Source organism: Anguilla anguilla, chromosome 15 (genome assembly GCF_013347855.1).
Source record: "Anguilla anguilla isolate fAngAng1 chromosome 15, fAngAng1.pri, whole genome shotgun sequence".
In the NCBI taxonomy this organism is placed as follows: domain Eukaryota; kingdom Metazoa; phylum Chordata; class Actinopteri; order Anguilliformes; family Anguillidae; genus Anguilla; species Anguilla anguilla.
Window position 1 is genome coordinate 6,183,888 of NC_049215.1, and position 22,746 is coordinate 6,206,633.

Here is a 22,746-nt window from a genome sequence, read left to right on the forward strand (position 1 = left end):
GCCAATGTTTAATGTTTATGATATGCAATATTCATTTGACATCACAACTAACACCGAATTATATCAAAGCACCGCTGTATAAATATAATAACTTTTTTAAAGTACAGAGTGACCTGCATTGAGTTTTGTATGATCTAAAAAAAAAATTTTTTTTGTTTGTTTCCGTATATTATTCTTTTCAGTGATAATGTTTGTGTATCTGGGAGAAAATTATGATGTGGATATGCATCTCTGTACAGTCTGTACAGTATAACTTTTATTCTGCAGTTAATAACTTATTTGAGTTAGAAACTTGTCCGCTAACTCAGCAAAAAAAAAATTTTTTTTTTTTTAATTTGACAAGGACCGGAGCTGATTTATTAACACAACGCTTATCTGTAAAGTTATTTTGCCCCTACGTGTGTTGAATTACCTTTGTACTCATATACAGTTACGTAAAACTCTGCGGTTTAATTTTGCGTGTTCCCATCAGAGGTCTGCAAATACCATTATTACACAGACTAGGGTCTGTAATTTTAACATATCCCTTCCTTGTTTGAAATGCCGATAACAGCAGACAATGTAATGAAAAAAAAATTGTAAAGATGTGGATCCACAGCATCGCCATGTGGACAGAAAGGGTATGACACAAAGATGTGTGGTTACATTTTCTTAGGGTCCAAGAGAAGGAGGGACCACAGAGTCTAACTTGAGTCTCGCGGAGGAACTGAGAGAATACTCCTGCTGCGGGACGCACCACTCCCGGACTCCCGTTTTCTGGAGTAAGTGATTTTTCCATGATTTTTTGAGGGATGTTTTAATGAAAACGCGTCCAGGTTACTGTTTCTAAACATTCGGTCTATTTTTCTTCTGCGGGTAAGTGTGCATTTAAATTGGGACATAAAAAACTAACTTATGAACAACGGTGTGGTTTGAAGTGATATCCGTGCTTCAAAAAAAAAAAAAAAAAAAAGATATATATATATATGTTTGTTTAAATTGTGTCAAATCGCACGAAGTCGGCGGTATTCTTTGTTTTTGCATCGCATTTTTTGCAAACATTTTACGGGTTTATGGACATTTCAAGATGTGTTCCATTATGTTAAATGTGATTTAGCTTCTAGACGACTGTGCTGTATTTCATCCGACTAATTCCAGAAAATGTGTTGGCATGATTCAGTCTTATACGTAAATGATAAAGTTAAAGATTATACATAATAAATTAATAATCGGGGTGCCTGCACACACTGTTCGGGGTGGCATCGTTTCCGCTACTCCATTGTACCTTAGATGGATTATCTATAGCCTACATCAAAACAGTTTAATTTCATTAAACTTTATTTTTCTTCTTTGGGGCGGAGAATGTACCGTTTAGTGTAAATGTACAAATTTCATTCATATCGTGTGACTTATCTCTGCAAAATGTGTGGAAGTATACTTGGCGTGAAATCAAACGATTCAAGTTATTATAACACAGGTATATTCTTTAAGGGACAAAAAAAAAAGAACTCAAGATGATATAAAGCTGTTGTTTGTCATTCGAGCGGCGGCCACTGCAGCTATGTGACCGTACTAATTGTTCTAATGTTGAAATAGAATAAGTTGAAAAATTTTCTATTAAATTTTTATATGAAGCACATACAAAACAAAGTTATGGAGCTGAAAAACATTAAGAAACATCACTATTGCAAATTCAAATTCACCTCTTCGTAGACAAATAAAGATGTCATCTGTTGCCTACTCTACAATAAGGTTTACTTTTAGGCCTGCATTTCAGCGACCCTCATTACAGGCCTTGGATTAAATATATTTGTACATTCAAATTTATGTATAATATTGTCCAAAGTGTGAGCAAACAAGACCAGGTTAAAACCTAGTATATGGCTGGACCTAACACACGTGTTCCGGCTGACCAATGGTGTAACTTCATAACTCGGCCGACCAATAGTGTAACTTCATCACATCAGACATTCGCGTTTGTAGGGCTGGCCCGCTGTTGCGGTCCAGCCAAAAATATATTCATTTCCTTGAGCTACCATGTTTTAGATATTTAATATTTGCATATAATATGTAGGCCATACATTTAGTATAGCCTGATGATCTTTAAAAAATAATATAACTTCAATTTGTTTTTATTCATAATTGATCATTTTTAGTTGTTTATAGTTTTCTATTTCCCAGAACTTTGGCTAGTGCCCAGATTTCAGATATTAAGTTGCTATTGTTTTGTTTATCTTATCAGATAGAGAAAATGCAAGTCCAGAGTCATCCCCAAAATCAATTTAGCAAAATGTATTAAAGGTATACGATGCAGGATTTTTATCTTGAAATTATTATCAAATAACCATGCTAAGGCATACATTTGGCACTTTCACCAAATTTTCACACCTTTACCTGTATTTGCTATTCTAAGATGTGTTTGGGACATTTCTGGGTGCGTTTTCTGTGTGGGGAGGGGTGGGCGTAGCTGCGGTGCTAGCTAGCGAATAAGGCTAGATACAGCAAAGCAAAAAGACAAGGCTCCTTCAAGAACGTTAACCTTGGAATTGCTTTTCGTCAGTGGCGTCAGTCGAAGTTCACCAAAGGGATTAAAAGTGATGCGGGGTTGGTTTGTTTTCTGTTGGACCTGTAAGTAACATTACCGGCAGTGTGAAGCTGGTGACAGTAAAGACTTTCGTGAGGGTCCCTCAAATTTAAAGTTCCAATGATAAAACCACTATAGTTCAATATAATGAAATTAATTAATTAAAATCAAAATCTTCTTACTTTCGCTCATGGTCAATCATTTCCTGGTACTAAGGTTACCTTTAGCTATCCAGCTAGCTAGTTACTCGGCGTGAGTGGGTGGGGTTGAAGACAGAGGAGGAGACTTCTTTGATTGTAAACACGGGCTAGTATGCATAGCATGCCTTTAATAATGCCACACAAATTGACATTTGACAGCCCAATGTAATCTTGAAATACTTTTCAAAATTAGCTAAATATGTTTTACCATCTCGCAAAAATTCTACTCCCTTTGAGAAAATCTGATAATCTTTTGATTTTGTGATCTTACATGTCCAGCTGTATGGTATTCTGAGCAAAGAATGGTTATCTGGTCCATAGCTTTGAGCTCTAAACTTGGCTAAGACAAATTTTCTAGTTTTGTTTAGGAAGCTGTTCAGGATTTAGAAGTATAGCTACTGTTGTAACATCATAAAACGTACCTCAGAACCAGTTTTTTTTTTCTTCTGGTTGGGTGATTGTAGAGCAGACTATTGATTCATATCCTATCACTACTAAAATATGCTACATAAGATTGTATGAATAAAAGTTTATTGTAGTGCTGACAATTTTGCAAGAGGTTAAATGGTTTCTCGGGCATTGACTTGATAGGCTATCCATTTTTGATTTGCATGTCATGGTATCGTGGTGTTAAAATTTAAGAATATTCTGGTTTAAAGCAAGTGAAGAATGTTATAGTAACAAAAAATCTGCCTCTGGTTCATCAAAGTGTTACTTACTGTCGATTTTAATGATCGCCGGTCGCTTGAGCCCCTGCACCATGGATGTAGTATCATAGCTTAACCAAGAATGTCGTTTTTTCCCTCCATTATCTGTTAAATGTCTTTTAATTGTTTTTATTTCCAGAGCAGGAGAAGACTCAACCATGATATCAAAGGTGATCTTTCTGGGCCTCCTGTATGGAGTGGTCACGCAAGGGCAGCCATACAGTGGGCCGCTGGTTCAGCCTACCCCAGAATGCAACAGTGAGCGCTGGCCATATGCTTCTCGGAATATTCTGACCTTTATATTTTTGAACTATATAAAATAAAGATGTGACTGTGATGCCATTTAGACGGCTAGTGATATGTCAGTTAAATTTAAGCCATGTCTTATTGCTTTACGCCTGAAATGTTTTTCAAATTGTTCAAGAGTACTTTTTATGAAGACCTTTGGAATGCCACTTGAAAAAAACAGGTCTAGTTACAAATATTAAATAAAGCTGTAACAACTTCAGTTCTGAACTTATAAAAAATAGGAGGTTAAAATGTAGTCAATATTTGTCAAATTTACACATTACGTAAAATAATGTACAAAAAATATATTTGAATAAGACCAATGAATGGCATCCACAGTTCAGATGATTTCTGTTAAAGTCAACAGCTGGAGATAACAGATAACAGCTGGTGACATGAATTGGAGTTGCAGTCAAAAAGATTTGTGTTTCTCTGCTTTCTCTAGAAAAGATTGAGTGTCCCATCCAACTGTATTTTGTCATCGACACGTCGGAGACCATAGCCTTGCAGGAGTCCCCGCCTGGCAGCTTGGTGGAGAGCATCAAGCAGTTCACTGAGATGTTTGCCAGGAAGCTGGACGATATAGAATACAAGGACATGGTGCAGATCACATGGTCCCTGGGTGGTCTACACTTCTCCCAGAGGAGGGAGATCTTCAGTCAAATATCCAGCAGGGACAACTTCATCGATGGCCTGCAAAGAATTGTTTACCTGGGCAGAGGCACTTACATCGACTGTGCCCTCACCAACATGACCCTGGAGATGTCTCGCGCCACCCCCACGACGAAAGTAATCCAGTTCGCCGTGGTGATCACCGACGGTCATGTGACGGGCAACCCCTGTGGCGGGATCAAGGTGGCGGGGGAGCGCGCACGGGACGATGGGATCAAGATATTCGCCGTGGGGGCGACCACAAACTTGGACGAGACGGGGATGAAGGAGATTGCCAGCTCTCCGGCCGACCTCTATCGCAACGACTTCTTGGCAGTCGACCTCAGCTTATCGCCCCCCCAAATTATGACATCGACTATCGACCGCATCATCAAAACCATGGTACGAACTTATCGTTTATGCATTTTTATAACAACCCAATTTTCAGAGAAATACTTATTTGTGTTTAGAGTTGTGTTTTGCCATCTGATATGGCCCACTGGTGCTGCGTGACTGTTTCTTAAAATGCTAGCTAAAATAGACAACTGTGGGAAATGCACATCTGTTCAAAGAACATTCCTTAACCCCTTAAGTTGATATGGGCCGGAGTGGGTTTATTTGCATTTAATCTGTTTTTTTTTAAGGTGAAATTTTCAATCAAACACTCTGGTCACACAATACACCATTTGAAAGTGTTAAAACTCACAGTTCTATCCCTATACACTATTTTACCATGGCAATGTTTTAGCAACAATGGTTTCTTATTTTGTAAAGAGAACAAAATCCATAGTCATTTTTAGTCCCAAAAACATACTAATTTGGAGGAATTATCATTGTTGTCCATTTCGCCATTGCATAAACGCCAAAACTTTTGTGTACAAAATAATGTTATCATCTCTGGTTTGTATAGATTATCTGGAACAAAACAAGCCCACCTATAAGTTTCTCTGACCAGTACTGGCTAAGCAGTCCCTCAAATTAGCCAATGGGACCTGCAACGACTCAGCATGGACAGTATAACTTCTGCCCAGTCCACTACCATTTATTGGCACGTGTTATGGTGATGACTGAGAAACCTACAACCAACAAAGGTTGTTTTATGACAAAAATGTAGTTTGCAATGGCTAAATCTAAACAGAAGACTCGGCATTTGGAGGCCTTGGAAGAAATCACTCATCTGAGTGAATATTTCTGAGGACAGTGAAAACAACTTTGACTCCACAGCAAAGTGTATGTTCATTGAAGGACTTGATCCCATTTTACATTGGTGAGCATCTAAATACATTCACTACATATTTGAATTATTATTCAGAACTCCTATAAATTAGGAGTCGGCATACTTAATAATAAATAAATAAATAAAAATATTTTGAGAATTGAGAATGAGTTGACATGTTGATGGGGGTTGGGTACTTGATGAAAACATCAATCAGTGGACCTCAATCAATGGATCAGTCAGCTAAATAGCTGATAAATTTATTTTCTACAATCGTATTCAAGCTGTCAGAGGTTGCAAGGAGAAGGAGGTGGAGAGGGAAGTGAAAGCAAGCTATGGTTAAGCATACTTCTTCCACGAGCATATAGTATACAATCTATAGAATTTTACACCTCCAAAGACCCATAATATTTGGCTACAAAGTGTTCTTTTGGAGTCCCCAAATGGCCTTTTTGGAAACCTGCCTTGCCATGGCTCAGAAAAATCAATGCAGAATGCTCATTTTTGGTGGTATTGTCATCAAATTTGAACCAGATTTTCATTGTGGCATTGTGTTTCTAAGCCCACCAGACACAGCCACAAGCATCTGTATCCACCAAAAAAATATTTTAGGTGGAACTTCCACTTCCACTGTGTTTGAGCTTCTGTTACTTTCAGTAATATTTATAGTAATTCTGACTCTTGGAAAACAAACTCCATGCGTTACCTTTCAGAAAAGACCACGATTATGCCTGAAGTTGAAAGGGCTCCAGAATATTTTATATATTTTTTATATAATTTTCGGCCTTGTGTTAAAAAAGAGGGTGCTACTTGAGAGGTTAATGTAGATAGTTAAATTAACTTTTATAAGACATTCATATTGTAAATTGTCATTATATTGACATCACTTTCAGGGAGCAGTTTATAATATAGTTCATAAATAACTATGTATCAGCATTTATGAATAGCACCCTTCTAGCTCTGCAGTAATATACAAATGTCTTAATGTTGTTGTTTATTTATTTCTTTTTTTAGAGGGAAAAACAAGGTTAAATATTGTAAACATAATAGAAACATCAAAACAGTAGCAAAAAAATGGGAGACAGTTTTTTTCAGTGACATCCTGATGGCAGATAGACTTGTAGGACGGAGAAAGATGGAACTAGAAGTGCACTGATTTCCGGTTTTGCTGCTGGGAGCTGTAATGCTGATTGAATGATAACACAACGGAAGTTCGTTTCAGAACAAACAAACGTTTAGTTGCCCGGCAACCTGGTAAATCCCACTTGTTTCTACTCAGTTTCATTTTTCTCGAACAAATGCTTTCCTTTGCAAAATTGTCCTCCAAAACTGGCCTCCTAAATGTGGAAAATGTAAAAAGTAGCTTTTGTTGATGTGTGTACAAGGTACAGTATAGAAATGCAAGTATGTCTTCCAAAAACAGATGCAATACTTTACGTTTACAGAAAATGTCATTAACATACATTTTAATAATTTAAATTTCAGTGGTTTTCTTATTTCTGTCAGAAGCCTTTTCCCCACTTAAAATCCCATCACTTAAATTAAACTACAATTACACTGCATTTCCTGTCTATTATCAGTTGGGTTTAAATGTAATTCAAAATGAAATAAATGAGATAGAATATTCCTGGATGTCAATTACAGTATTTGGAAACTACATAAGTCAGAATGGGACTTATGCATATTGTACAAAAATACTTACAATATTATTATCGTTTTGATAGTGTATATAAGAAGGTTCACAAATTCTATTTTAGAAATATTGTGTGTTGGAAAGCCATCTGAGTGTCAAAGCTCTGAAGTGTGAAAAAGTAATCAGGCTTATTCTTATTATCATCATCCTGGACTTTTTGTGTGCCCCAAGTTGATCCATAGAAATATATTTCAAAATACAATACATTTTTATTGATTTGTTTCATTTAAATAACTTTTTAGTTTTAACAACAGCTGCAGTCTGTGTAGTATGACTTTCAACAATAGGTGACATTTTGTTTTGCTTTGGTCTCACTTCCAGACGCATCAGGCTTTCCAGGAGGTAAGAAACCGGCTTCCTTCAAAATGGTGTGAAATATACGGGTTCCCATGTTATAAAAACACTTGCCTGTGTCTGTGGAATGTTTTTGTATATGATGTATGAGTGCTTGTTGTTGAATGTATACAGATACAACATGGAAGTGGTAGTAATCCTTCCCTCATTTTTAAGAAGACCTCTCTTTTATTCTCAATGTTATGGACCAGTTAAAGTATGGTTATATACCATGGTTATATATAAAGCATGATTATGAACAGTATCTCTCTGATATAGGGAATCTTAGAAAACTAGAGGACCTAGTTAGAGTATTGACAGTTAATTCCTTTTTCTCACCTGTACTAACCTTCTCTCTCACTCGACAACCCCACAGTGTTACGCACTGAAGTGTTTGGAAACAGAGGGACCCCCCGGTCCGAAAGGCCACAGAGGAAACAAGGTGAGCTCAGGCGTTAGGGTGTGTGCCTCGTATTGCTACTGTCGCTGTCTCGGATGTCTGAAGGACTTTTGGGTTTAATCTCTGACTGGTCTGATCATTTCAGGGAGCGAAAGGTGACAGTGGATTTCCTGGGCCAAAAGGTGAAAGAGGTCGACAGGTAGGTCAATCGTCATAAATTGGCCATTGATATAAAAATCTCTGAAATTCATTTTGTGCTTTGACACACAGTCAGTCCCCAATTCTTTGAAATTTGCCACTAAATCATAGTACAAAACAGTTTCAGTTAAAGACAGTAAGTGACATCTTGGCTCTCAAAAATTCATAATGTACTGCCTAAGTTATCAAATCATTCTTGAATGATATAATTATTACGTATGATTTGGTTTACAGGGTGATCCTGGTATCGAAGGTCCTATTGGCCATCCTGGTCCAAAGGTAAGCCTTTCATCTTCAGGTTATTCACAGAAATTTCATATATTTCACAGCTATTTATGTGTTGTTTTTTTTCATTACATTAACTGATTATTTATTTCTACCGCTTTAGGGTGAATTCGGACACAAAGGAGAAAAGGTGAGAAGTCTATTGACATGCTAAAATCAAAGAAGAGACATATCTAGTAATACCACAAAAATGTGATACTGTATGCGATTGACTGGGTGTTATAATGGATAGGATATATAAATAGTTAGTAACAAGTATAGATATATAAATAGCTAGTAACAAGTGGTTGAAATCAATAAACAAAGTAAGTTAGTATAGTGAATATAGTATATAAGTTTTTTTTTTTTGTACTGCTTTTATATTTTCTGTCCATTTCTCATTTTTATTCTGTCCATAGGGTGAATCTGGATCTGCAGGCAAGAAGGTAAGGCATTTTACTAAAAGGTTGATGCAATGCAGTTCTAAGAGTCAATGTGTGTTGCTGATGTGATACTCTGTTCAAAGTACAGACTGACACCTTCTTTTATTTCCAATTTAGGGTGTGGCTGGTCTCCCCGGACGCAACGGGACTGACGGTCAAAAGGTGAGGCCTAGCGTCGCTAGACTGTGACCAGACACTGTCCAACAGAAAGCGACAGGTGATGATTAAAACATCTTTTCCTTTTTCCTTTTTAGGGAAAGATAGGTCGCATTGGCGCTCCTGGCTGCAAAGGGGACCCAGGCGACAAGGTGTGTGAGAATTATCAACAAAGGCCAGCCATTTGTTACAAACAAAAACACATATCATATCTATAACAGCGGTGGCCCACCTTATTGAGGTGTCCAGGAGAAATGGATTTCTTTGCCGTTAGTTTCAGTTCCCATCTGCCGTTTGGCTGAGATCACCTATTGTCAGAAATTCACAATGGCGTAAAATATTCGATGTCACCTGTGACCTCACCGATGTTTTCTTGGTGAAAAGGGACCTGACGGATATCCGGGAGATGTTGGTGACAGTGGATTGCCTGGAACCGAAGGAGAAAAGGTCTTTATTCTTAAGCAAGCCTTGCACCTCCAATCACACAGAAATGATGTAGCTACACTATAGCTCTAATAGGCCTGCGTCATATCTGTAAACACCTTGTGCATGGAATTAGCACTCAGTGTGCGAGTGTATGTTGTATTTAATAAGTCTGAACTTCTAATAAATCTGCCCTTACAACCTACAGTAATTCGTAAGTTGCTCCAGATAAGAACGTCGGATTTCACACTTGTTTGTTGCAGGGAGATCCTGGTCGCCCTGGAAGATCAGGCCCCACCGGCCCGGATGGAGAACCTGGACCTTCGGTATAAAACCAACTGACACCACAGGACAGAACATTCCACTTTTGATGAGGGCCATTTCCTTTGCAGATGACTGCAAGGAATATTTTTCACAGCACTGATAGGTTCACAACGGTCTGATCCTTGTAACAAAGGAAAGCCATGCTAACATTGGATAAGAAGTTGAACCTTGAATATCATGACTGTGAATAGTCAAAGTTAAAAAATAAGTCTTCTTCTTTTGTTTTATTGATGTGCATTTCTAAATTTCAGTTCAGGTTCCATCTTAAAACTGGCCAATTCCTACACTTTGTCTTTGCTTAAGTTTATAGATTCTTCTTAACCTCCCTCTTAATGTGTATAGTTTGTGTCCTGTGTTGAAATAATGCAAGACAAGCTTCTGTCTTTCAGGGTGACAATGGAAGTCCTGGATCACCCGGAATTCCTGGGGCAAAAGGAACTGCAGTAAGTACCTAATGCGTCTAATTCATATTTCTGTTTTTCATTGTTAATAAAAACCATTCTTTAATTACTCCACGGCTAGCTTATCAATATGGTGAATATCTCACTATTGCCTTTCAGGGGACAGCTGGGAGACCTGGACCAAAAGGCGAACCTGTATGACATCATCTAAAAATACTTTGTGTATATATGAAAATATCACTCTAATGAAAAGTGATTTCAGTTTTCTGGTTCAGTGTAAATGTGTTTGGTTGAGTGAAAGCCATGTCTTGTCAGGGAAGAAGAGGTGACTTTGGACCAAAGGGAAAAGTTGGAAACAACGGACCAAAAGGAGATAAGGTACTCTCTAATGGGAATCTCACGAAATGAAATCTATGAACTGTGTCAAGTCAATGTAGAGGACAAACAGAAGGCCATTCCCCATAGACCATCACTGATACACTTTGTGAAGAAATCCATTCCAGGCTACTGAGGCATACATTTTGAATGATATCCCTATGGAGAATTTCAAATATGTATTATTAGGCTAATCACTACAGGGCATTCTGACACTCATAGTGTATAAAATCCCTACTTGGCATCACAGAGACAGAATGTGAATTAAATCAATTTTGGGCTTCTTTAGGCCTCCCATACATTAGAAGATTTCTAGAAAACTATAAGTCAGACACATCCTCACATTTAACAACAATCTGTCTCAGGTCAAAAGGGTTTGTAGTCCTAGGGGTGCACACATCTTTCTGCAAAGACTGGGAATCATGTCACGTGTTATAAGACTCTCAACAGGATTCTTCTGTAGATGTGTTGTTTTATCTCAGCTCTCCTCTTACTTTCGGAAACCCGCACAGACAAGGAAAGAGAGAGAGAGTACAGTGTGAAAGTAAACGGGCAGTGGAGCAGTAACGGCTTTTGGCCACCGCCGCGCTTGTGTGTGCAACGGTCTGAGCTAAAAGTAGCCAAAAAGATGCTTTCCCATTGGCATGGCCATTTTTGCTACTACAGTCTTGTCCCTGCCGATGTGCTCATGTTAGATGACAACCGTGCACCTGTTGCCTGTTGACAGTTGTAGAATTATAGGTTTTGTCTTTGAACAGAAACAAACATTTTTAGCCAAGACTAAAGACTTGATAATGATAATATTAAATGTTTGATTTTGTCGGGACGGTCAAGATGAGAAAATGTACTGTATTAAGACATCTCTAATAGTCTGTAACAATTGCATCCTAATCGTATGTTGTGATAGGAGCACGGACCAAATGAGGTAAGACTGGCAAGATTTTACGGTGACTTGTAAGACTGAAATAGCTTAACCCTCAAATCTGGTGATGGGATGTCAATGTCTCAATTTTCATAGCAGCGCTACTCAACTCAAGGTCCTGTGGGCTGCAGTGTCTGTAGTATTTGCTCCAACCATACACTACACCACCAGACCTACCAAAGAACTATTCAAATTGTTGGCACACTTCTTAATCAATGAAAATGAATGAAAACAGGTTGAGACCAATTATCAGTTTAAAGGAAAGGTGTCTGCCTCATCCATTTTCAGTAAGGGAACCACCACTGTAAGCTCATGAAATCTGGTGGTATAGTGCACATACTTGCAGACACTGCAGCCTGCAGGACCTGAAGTTGAGTCATTTCTGTGAAGTGGACCGAATAGGGTTAAAATAAGGTCAGGCTTAGATAGATGACACATTGGTAGACTATTCTCAAACCCCATTTCCTCAGATTAAATATTATTTTGGTGTTTATTGTGCCTGTTCAAGAGAACAAATGTTTGACGCACATTGATCACCCTCATTTTACAGGGTGAATTTGGGCCCGAGGGACCGAGGGGACTAGCTGGTGAAGTTGGAGGCAAAGGAGCCAAGGTGAGAATCATTCACTTTTGAAAAGAGTTTGAGAGAAGATTGGTGTTTACCACAGAAAGGCAGTTGTGAGTTATTTCTTGAATGTAAAGAACAGCCACTCTTTCATGTAATAGATGAATGTCAAGGTCAGTGAAGACACTGAACCTTCTGAAATACCTTCTTTATAAGTGATCCGCACCTAAAACGTGTGTTAAATCCATTTATAATGGCTTTATTTGTCAGTTTGTTCTAAATGTGTATCCCTGCATTTAATTATTCTCTTTCTCTGTGGTCTACTGTAGGGAGACATTGGGCTGCCAGGGCCACGGGGTCCCCCAGGAAGCCAAGGAGAGGCAGGGAGAAATGTGAGCAGAAATCTAAAGCATTTTCTGCTTAAAAATACAGTTCCAACCTGGAAACAGATTCTGGAGATTATTCCGTTTTTTGGTATTATGATTAATTGGTGATATAACAGAAAAGACCCATTTTGTGCAGATAGTTATTCTAGTATATTCTTAAGTAATTGTTTTTTATTTTAGGGGATATGAGCACACTTTTGAATTATGACCTCCAAATTACTTGATTTTACAGTAATAATTATTTTCATTTTGAGGAATTTGTGCATGGATTAGAAATAAATTACAGCAAATCAATTAATAAAGTACAGCAAAATGACTTCTCGTCTAGGACAATGTCACACAGTGTACTGTACAAACAATGTACAGTAGAACTAACTTGAGTCAAAGCATTGATGCAATTAAATGCATACAAGTGAACATGAATAATGAAGATGCGATTTGGCACGATTTGTGCTCCCTCATTGCCTATTTGATTTGTAATTAAGGCAGTTAATGAGGCATGGGAACAAAGATGATAATTCATACGTGTATAATTCACACACCCTTTAACTCACCCTCAGTATTTTTAAGTATCAGAGTAAGAGGACTACCTGTTTCTCTGAACTCAGGTTAGCAGCTTTTTTGGTCAGGACGTGCTGTATAAGCCCTACACTTGCACACTAAAAACTAAACTTGACACATTGATCAAAGATGGACCATGGAACTAATTAGACGCCATAAACATCATTGGAAGTACATGAAAGGGGATTAATTCGGCACACTTTTGTATTGTTGAGAGAGCTACAGTATGTTATGATCCATATGGGTGTGCTTTCTCTCACCTAGGGTACTACTGGAGATCCCGGTGATGCAGGACCAAGGGGAGATCCTGGCCCCTTAGGGCCCAAGGTAAGGTGACACAAGAACAGTGAATCTCAAGGCAAGAAATGCAAGGCTGTCCACACTTCAGAATCTTTCTCTTCCTGCTATTTTGGAATTCCTGTTTGCAGCTGTAGGCCCAATCCCATAACTGCAGCATTCTCCATCCTTTTGAGGGATCACGGAACTTGGCGCATTACTGTACCAAGAACAAGTGCCTCAATGGTATCTGACATTTAGTAAATTATTAAATAAGTAAATCTTTGTCTTGCTCTCCATCCTCTCTTTCTCACTCCTTGTAGGGCGACCCAGGAAGACCTGGATTCAGCTATCCTGGGCCAAGGGGACCCACGGTACCACCTCATTTTATTGTTTTAATGGCTAACTTCTAACTGAAGTTATCTATTATCCATTGTATATCCATTATGGATGTAATCAAACATCACGAATGGAACAGTAATCCCAAAAAGATCTCACTGGACCCATGACTAGCTAGTTTTTCCTAATAGGGTGACCGGGGTGACAAAGGAGGCCCTGGACCGCGAGGGAGCAGAGGCGACTGTGGGCAGAAGGGAGAACCTGGTGTTAAGGCTGAACCAGGTGAACCGGTGAGAAACTGCCTTCCCAACGGGCTAAAACTGAGATCAACAAGGCGTCGTTATTCAAAATAGTCTGCACTGTGAAACAAGAATGACCGTCATATGGGAGGATTGCAGTCACAATTAACTATCCACTATCTCCTATGGAAATTGAGTTTATGTGAAAAGCATTCTATCCAATGCAAGTTGGTCCACATGGGTTTTATGAATGAATATCTAATGATGTCTTATCCACCACCCTGGCTCATGTATGTCCCGTAGTACAACTATGATTATGTTGTGAGTTAGCAAGCTCCCTTTAGTGTCATCTTACTTAGCCTAGCCAATGTACCATTTAAGAAAAGAAAAAAAAAAAAAAAATCTGCTGTTGTCTTCCAGGGAGAGCCAGGACCTAATGGTGAGCCTGGTCAAAGAGGTCCCAGAGGAGAAGGTGGAAAAGATGTATGTGCTTAATTTGATGGTTTAAATATTATCTGAAACATTTATTCTACATATATTTTCATCTCATGTAGAGATAATATGACATCACAGCAAGCGCCCATTTTGTTTATGTGCACTGAACATAAACATTGTGAACATTATGTACATTTTAAGGTTATGTTGCTTTTCAGGGTGGTCCTGGTCCTGAGGGTGACCCCGGCCTTACTGTAAGCCTCTTTTTTTTAAGAATACAGCCTTTTCATAGAAAACTTAGTCATATATCTTACATAAAATCACCATTCTTCAAGCTCACCAGGTCTTTGTGCTCTCTTTCGTAGGACTGTGATGTCATGAACTACATCAGAGAAACCTGTGGTTGCTGTGGTGAGTACTGGTGTCAGGAAGTTGGTGTGGGCGGCATTTATTTTAGAAATGTAAAAATACAGGGATTAAAAGCATGCTAGATAATTGTTTCAGGAATTTAGGCTGCTGCGCATTCCTAACGCCTGACTGTGTTGCTGTCTCCTCTTGAAGACTGCGAGAAGCGATGTGGAGCTCTGGACATCGTCTTTGTCATCGACAGCTCAGAGAGCGTGGGGCTGACTAACTTCACTCTGGAGAAGAACTTTGTCATCAACACCATTAACAGAATGGGCTCCATTGCAAAAGACCCCAGTTCTGAAACAGGTCTGACTCCAGGAAACAGACACATTAGTATATTAGTAGTAAATCTGTGTTCGTATCTTTAAGATACTTCCTAATGAGATATGTACATTTGAACACAAATTTGCATAGAAAAAAGGATGTAGATGAATCGGCTGACAGAGAAGAGAGAGACGAGCATGTAGATGTGCAAGTTGTAGCTGTGTTCTTTTTCTGCTGGTGTCTTCCCTAAGGAACCCGTGTGGGCGTGGTACAGTACAGTCACAGCGGAACCTTCCAAGCCATTAGACTCAACGACTCGAAGATAGACTCCCTGTCGGCCTTCAAAGACGCAGTCAAGCGGCTGGAGTGGATCGCGGGGGGGACCTGGACACCCTCAGCCCTCAAGTTCGCCTACGACAACCTCATCCGCGACAGCCGCCGCTCGAAGGCCCAAGTGACCGTGGTGGTCATCACGGACGGCCGCTTCGACCCGCGCGACGACGACTCCCTGCTCACGTACCTCTGCAACGACGCCAGCGTCGACGTCAACGCCATCGGCATCGGCGACATGTTCGACCAGCCCGAGGAGAACGAGAGCCTGAAGTCCATCGCCTGCCAGAAGAGCAACCGCATCATGGGCATGAGGCGCTTCGCCGACCTGGTGGCGGAGGAGTTCATCGACAGGATCGAGGACGTCCTCTGCCCCGGTGAGCCGTCGATCTTCAGCACCATCGCCAGTAAAGCTGCAAAACAAAAAAGCTGTAAATGTACAACACTATCAATAATAACCTTGTGTGGGAAATTTACTGGTTCTTTGCTTTGCATCCTAGATCCCATAACCGTTTGTCCTGATCTCCCCTGCACAACAGGTAAGAAGTATGGTGTGGTTCAATAACTGTTTTGTTGCGACACATCGTTCGGTGGGCACAGAAGCGCTGTCTGATTTTTATTTGGGAACGCTAAACATAATGGAAGACTTTAGTTCTCTGAATGTCAAGTCAGCTGCAAGCCTGTTTGTACTTCACTGGTTAATTTTTTTAGGGGTTTGATTACATAACTTGTTGGTGCTGGTCACATGAGAACACAAGATCCTCATAAAATGGTAGTGGTACATATGCAAAGTGTATAATACGTTAAAATGGTAGTGGTACATACACAAAATCTATCATACATTAAAGTACAGAATATATACAACACAGTCCAATATACAATACAGATTCCCCATCTATCATTTACTGCCAGGTATTCATTTTCTGTTTTTCTGGGTTGACAACTCCTTGCTAACGTATGTCTGGATCTTCCCTAACGTTCCTGAGATATTCCTCGTTAGCTGGGTCCCTGCCCCATCACTCAATCACCTTTAGGCCAAATGATGCCTGTGTTCTGCCTGTGCCGACTGTGCCTTTTGCAGAGTCCTGTGTCACAATAACTTTAGCTGAGTTGGTGGAGTTTAGAGCGGGATGGAGCAGCAGCGAGCTGCACGAGTGTCAGTGTGGGCCCTCCTGAAGAGAACACAGAGGACACAACAGCCCACCACACACGAGCAACAGTGAGAGCATGCAGCACGGTGCACTGTGGTGATAAGAAAGGGGGTTCAGAGATCAGAGAAACGTCAAAGCACAACTTCTCTTTCAGTTTGCACCAAGTGTAGACTAAAATTCGGGCAGTGGCATCTTTAGAAAAAGAGTAATGTTTGACCTGGGTGAATTGGGCTGTAGCTTTAAGTCTCATGCTCCTAAATATCACTAGCCCTGGCTAATTGGACAAGATGTCGGTCCTACAGCTGAAAAATTAGTGTCCTTCACATTCAATGTTATTTTTATCTACAAAAATGTAATGTGTAGGGAGAATTGTGTGTGCCAAGGGCACTTTGTGACCAAATTTTCATCCGTGTAAATAATTTAATATTGATCCTCCTCTTGGGTGTACCTCAGCACACTGTGTTTGGTGTGTCACAGATTCCATTCATAAAATTTACAAAAAAAAAAACCACATGGCCAGCTTCCACTGTACTCTGTGGGTGGAGCCAGCTGCTTGGAGACTTTAAACTACTGTTTTAACGCTCACTTGCAGATGTGGCACCCCCTTGGAGTGGGTACCCCTTGTTTGAAACCCTGGCGGAGGAGGGCATCCACACCCCTGTCCCCAGCTCCCTGCTGGGTGTCACACACATGCTCAGTCTCCTGAAGGATGAGCAACTGCCCGATATCTACGGCAAGGCCCTGGCCAGCCTGGCTTACACAGCCCAACGAGCCAAGTTTGCCAGTGGGGATGACAGGCAGAAGTGGACTCAGCTGTTTGTTGACTCTTTCAAAGTGGTGTATGGCAATTTAGTGGAGGACCCCAACAGAGCTCTGGGGTTGTGCTAAATTAGCAGAGCACAGAACAAACAGCTGTTGTCTCCATCCAATGTCAGTGGCCCCCAGCAAACAGACGTCATATATAGGATGGTTATTGTCACAGGTCAAATGTCCATAAATGTCATACCAGTCAGAGACTGACGACAAACATTACGTCTGCTCATAATGGGGTATCACTAGTTAACACCCAAACGGTTTTGGTCCTTTTACAGGAAGCTCCATAACTTCTAGGACAAAGACATACTTTTTGTACTCCACAATTTTAGATTTGTAATCTAACAATTCACATGATGTTAAAGTGCAGAATCTCAGCTTTCATCAAAGGGCATGTTTATACATTTTGGTTTCACCATGTAGAAATTATACTTTTTATATATAGCCTCCCATTTCAGGGCATCATAATGTTTGGAACAAATCGCTTCACAAGTGTTTTTGAGTAGTCAGGTTTGTTCAACTGCTTCTTTAGTGCAGGTAAGAGCTTTCAATATCTAGTCTTGAATCTAGGCTTTTGATTGCCTTTTGTTGTCTGTTAGTGGGGTTTATCAACATGAGGACCAGAGTTATGACAATGAAAGTCAAGGATGCCATTATGATGCCGTGAAATAATAAAAAAAACTGTCAGAGACATAAGCCAAGCCTTAGGCATAACAAAAGCATTTGTTAGGAACATCGTGAAGAAGAAAGTGAGCACTGGTGAGCACCGTAATCGCAAAGGGCCTGATAGGCCAAGGAAGGCCTCTACAGTTGATGGCCAAAGAATTCTCACCATAATAAAGAAAAACCCCTAAACACCTGTCTGACTGATCAGAAGCACTCTTCAAGAGGCAGGCATGGTTTTGTCAGTGACTAGCTGCAGATGACTTCACAACTATAAATACAGAGGCTACACTACAAGATGAAAATCACTAGTTAGCCACAAAAACAAGAGGGCCAGGTTACAGTTTGCTAAGATGTACCTAAAAGAGCCTCCAGAGTTCTGGAAAAATGCCTTGTGGACAGATGAAACCAAGAGTGGCAAGAGCCAAGTGTGGAGGCTAAAAGGAACTGCACAAGACTCAAAGCAGCCCCCTTATCTGTGAACTGTGGTGGCGGGGGAGTTATGGTTTGGGCATGTTTGACTGACACATGTACTGGCTTGTCTACATTGATGATAACTGCTGATGGCAGAATTAATTCTGAACTGTAAAGAAGCATCTGCTCACGTTCAAGCAAATCCTTCTAAACTCTTTGGATGGTGCTTCATCCTACTGCAAGGCAATGATAACGAACATACTGCTAAAGAAACAAATGAGTTTTTCCAAAACCAAGAACTTGACTATTCTTGACTAGCCAAGTCATTCACCCAATCTGAATCAGTCCCCAAAACATGCAGGAGCTGACGATGGCTGCAGTGCAAGCCTGGCAAAGCATTACCAGATAAGATAATCAGCACTAGGTGATGTTTATGGGTCACAGACCTCAAGCAGTTATTGCATTCAATGGATATGCAACAAAGTACTAAACATGATTACTTTCATTTACATATCCTTAATATGGATATATTCCAAACATTATAGTACCCTAAAATGGGGGGCGATGTATAAGACGTGCTGTAATTTCTACATGGTGAAACCAAAAGTATAAAAATACCCTTAAATAAGCTAAGAACGTGCACTTTAACCACACGTGATTTGCTTGATCACAAATATAATATTGTGGAGTACAGAACAAAATCAAAATTGTACAAAATTGTCCTGTACCTGAGAACTCCATACTTGCAGTAACATGTGCAGTCTTATCATGTGACATATGAAATGAATGCTGAGTCATTCATCCTTTGGCCTCAACTGTAAATAAACATCTCAAGGATCTAAATAACATATGGCTGTTTTCGTAATACATCAGCGTAATGATTGTCCGAAGCCATAATTTATAGTTTTGCAATTTGCACAACCTTGTATATTTCAGAGGCTGCTAGTTTCTGATTCTTTGAACAGTGTTATACTGGCAATGATTACTGGTTAAGGATATTGCTAATGTTAATGAACAATAAAAGCATACATTATGTCTATTATTTGTGGCAGTTTGCTATGTCTATGTGTTGAAAAATAAATGCCAATGACTGCATCACTGTAAGTTATGCATCTGGTCAAATTATCAGTATTATGATGTTTACATTGACATTAAATCTTAGAGAAATCCCTTATTTTAATTTCCATGTTTGTGAAACATATTTTATTGAAAACATGTTGCAACATTGAAAGGAGCTGGCATTTATTATCAAAGGTGCATTTACTGTGTGGTCTATAATGTCCATAGCAGTCAACAAATATTTAGCCCAAGCAGATGTGTAATTGTACATTTCTAACCACATTTGTATAATAACCTTCTGTATGAAATAAATGTTAGCATAAACCAAGCTTGAGCCACTGTGTTTTGTACATTTCTGGGGTCACTTGACTTGGTGCCAACATAAATGTTCACAAATAAGTAAGAAGGGAACAAAATATACAAAAATCAAAGGTAGTCTTCAAAAAGTGGTAGCATCATAGATCACACAAGGGTGGACTAACAACGACATAACTAGGTACAAATATTTGCCTGTGATTCTACCATGAAATGTCTTACTCTTATTGACAGTTGTTAAGAGTTGCTTTTATAATTATAAAAGTTTTGACCACGCCCTTTGCTTCGTTTAGACAGAAGCGCTAATTTGTGGTTAACGGACACGATCAAACTCACCATGTTTCCGTCTCCTCTCAGAGCCGTCGGTGGCCAACTGCGTCCAGAGGGCCGTGGACCTCGTCTTCCTATTGGACGGCTCGGAGCGAATCGGCGAGGAGAACTTCCGCCGCGCCCGCGACTTCGTGGAGACCGTGGCGCACCGCCTGATCCTGGCGGAGAGCAACGACGACGCGATGCACACCCGCGTGGCGCTGCTTCAGTACGGCAACGAGAACGAGCAGCGCGTGGCCTTCCCGCTCTCCTACAACATGACCGCCATCCTCAATGGCCTGTCGCGCATGGCCTACATGGACTCCTCCTCCAACGTGGGCACGGCCATCATCTACGCCGTCAACAACATCGTCAAGGGCGGGAACAACCGCCTGGCCAGGCGCAACGCCGAGCTGTCCTTCGTCTTCATCACGGACGGCATCACGGGCAGCAAGAGCCTGGACGAGGGCATCAACTCCATGCGCAGGGCGGAGGGCGTTCCCACGGTGATCGCGCTGGGCAGCGACATGGATCAGGAGGTACTGAGGAAGCTCGCGCTGGGGGACCAGTCGGCCATTTTTACAGGGCAAGACTTCTCGGACCTCTCAAAGCAAAGCTTCTTCGAGCGCTTCATCAGGTGGATATGTTAAAGAAGATCCTATTGGGTACCAGGAGGGGGAGGGGGGGGGGCAGGCTTTTTTTGTATGTTTAAATTCTACATAATTGCAAAGCAAGGGGTCTTTTTTTGTTTGTTATTTTTTCAAAGACTTTCTGGGGTTATGAAAGTCAGTTGAATAATGTATCCTCATCAAGGTGCTAATGTAGGGGAATTTTTGAGTTTTACCTTTATATCTTTGTAAGAACCATTCATAGATTGCACATAATCTGTTTGGCAAGGTGAACACACAACTATATTTGACATATCATATACAGCTCCGATACCTTTTGCTGCTGATGATTCAGCTAAGAGTTTTGAGACCGTACCCACTTTTCAAGTCAAAGTTGCCATTAGGCAGGAAATGAACTAGTTAACAGTAATGGATTTAAAGTATACACTGAAACAGACCAGTCACGTCCTTAGCTTTTAATGAGGTCATTAAGGGGACTGTTACACTAATGGTCTATTCTGAAGACTGGTGCATTCACACACAATAGAATGTAATGGAGTGTTGTCAAACAACATTTAAATAAGGATTTACAAAATGTAACCACAGTAATACAAGTCACTTTCCTTAGCACTATCAATTTGAATTTGTCAACTTGCAAATTGGAACTTTATAATAATATCAAGCGATTTTTTTCTGATGCGTCTGGACAGTGAGACCAAGTCCTTTTGACATCAGATTCCAGTTGTAAGTTTAATAAAATGATCTGTGGTAATAAAGTGTTGTTTTGTCATAGTGTTGAACTTATTGTGTCACATTTATTGTGATATCAATATCTTACCCCATTTAGTATTTCACTAGTGTATTGAGAAATATATGAGAGAGAGACTAAAAATCCTTTGGTAACTGAAAATAACAGTGAACGCAGATCCCTTAGCACTGGGTGACTCAATTAGAGCTCCTGTGCTTTATGCAAAAACAGTGCTGTTCAGTTGTTCAAATATTTCATTTTGGGAACCCTAGAATACCAAATTATACTCCTTAAGATGTATGCGTCAAACACAATTGAAGTCCATGGTTAGGGCAAATCCTGGTGTGAGAGACTAGTATTTTAAACAGACCCTGTGCAACAAAAACATGCTTTAGGAACGTAGATCAAATAAGCATGAACAAGCATCAAAGAAATCTCAGGAGACTCAGTCTGTAGTCGATGATGTACATAACCGAGTTAGAGAGAGAGTGTTTTACAAGTTCACTGGCAGTGCGTCTGTCCCGCACATGTTCTGTGTGTTACTAGTCAAAGCTCTGGGAGTGGAGGAATAAAGCCTGGGTCCAAATCAAACCCATCTTAAGACTTGCTGTAACTCTGCCTCACTCATAATCCACAAACAGCTCTTCTCTTCCAAAACCATCGTGGTCATCTAAAAATACACTCACTTCATGTGCCGTACATTGTCCTTACAAAACAGTTTAACTCTTCGGTTATCCACAACTACTGGACAACTTTTTTAGATCTTGAAATCTACGTACTTCAAAAGTTTCAAATTTTGAAACTGCTTATTCAATTCAAAAGTTCACAATTCGACAAACTGCAAGCGTTCCTCCAACTCACCTTGGATTGGAGAGTTATGTCAAAACATAATTTTGTTAAAGAAGAAATAAAATATCCACATACAAGTTTAGTGAAATTGTGTCCTAGGGGTGATGTATGTTTGAACTTGAAATTGAAAGCATGAAATTGGCATAATTTAAAATGGCCATTTGGATTCTTGGATAACATAACCATTTGATTGGTAAATGGTAAATGGACTGCATTTATATAGCGCTTTTATCCAAAGCGCTTTACAATTGATGCCTCTCATTCGCCAGAGCAGTTAGGAGTTAGGGGTTAGGTGTCTTGCTCAAGGACACTTCGACACGCCCAGGGCGGGGTTTGAACCGGCAACCCTCCGACTGCCAGACAATCGGTCTTACCTCCTGAGCTATGTCACCCCTGATTGATTCCTGATTACATCGAAATAACAAATGAATGTCTTTCTAACATCTTAAATTATTTC

The 22,746-nt window shown here is 40.0% G+C and overlaps 1 protein-coding gene and 1 long non-coding RNA gene across 6 annotated transcripts; one reads left to right on the forward strand and one right to left on the reverse strand.

The window, feature by feature from the left end:
* The first annotated feature begins 653 nt into the window (after positions 1 to 653).
* LOC118213922 (collagen alpha-2(VI) chain-like) lies at positions 654 to 21,489 on the forward strand. Of its 5 annotated transcripts, none has more exons than XM_035393154.1 (28): positions 654 to 761; positions 3,610 to 3,728; positions 4,204 to 4,811; positions 7,640 to 7,660; positions 8,028 to 8,093; positions 8,197 to 8,250; positions 8,484 to 8,528; positions 8,638 to 8,664; positions 8,933 to 8,959; positions 9,074 to 9,118; positions 9,211 to 9,264; positions 9,497 to 9,559; positions 9,799 to 9,861; positions 10,249 to 10,302; positions 10,420 to 10,455; positions 10,576 to 10,638; positions 12,108 to 12,170; positions 12,452 to 12,514; positions 13,334 to 13,396; positions 13,669 to 13,719; positions 13,876 to 13,974; positions 14,344 to 14,406; positions 14,577 to 14,612; positions 14,724 to 14,769; positions 14,920 to 15,072; positions 15,282 to 15,737; positions 15,861 to 15,899; positions 20,133 to 21,489. In XM_035393154.1, the coding sequence occupies exons 2-28, from the start codon at positions 3,629 to 3,631 to the stop codon at positions 20,732 to 20,734; spliced, it is 3,060 nt and encodes a 1,019-aa protein (XP_035249045.1). In that variant the 5' UTR covers positions 654 to 761; positions 3,610 to 3,628; the 3' UTR covers positions 20,735 to 21,489. The 5 variants fall into 5 exon arrangements, with proteins under 5 accessions (XP_035249045.1, XP_035249048.1, XP_035249049.1 ...); XM_035393157.1 differs by lacking the exon at positions 20,133 to 21,489 and adding an exon at positions 17,104 to 18,302; XM_035393158.1 differs by having other exon boundaries at positions 674 to 761; positions 3,615 to 3,728.
* Positions 15,690 to 20,191, reverse strand: LOC118213925. Its single transcript, XR_004762552.1, has 3 exons — positions 20,112 to 20,191; positions 16,389 to 16,532; positions 15,690 to 15,773 (listed from the first exon to the last, which is right to left on the reverse strand). It is a non-coding gene; the product is annotated as an uncharacterized LOC118213925 (long non-coding RNA).
* Positions 21,490 to 22,746: the final 1,257 nt, after the last annotated feature.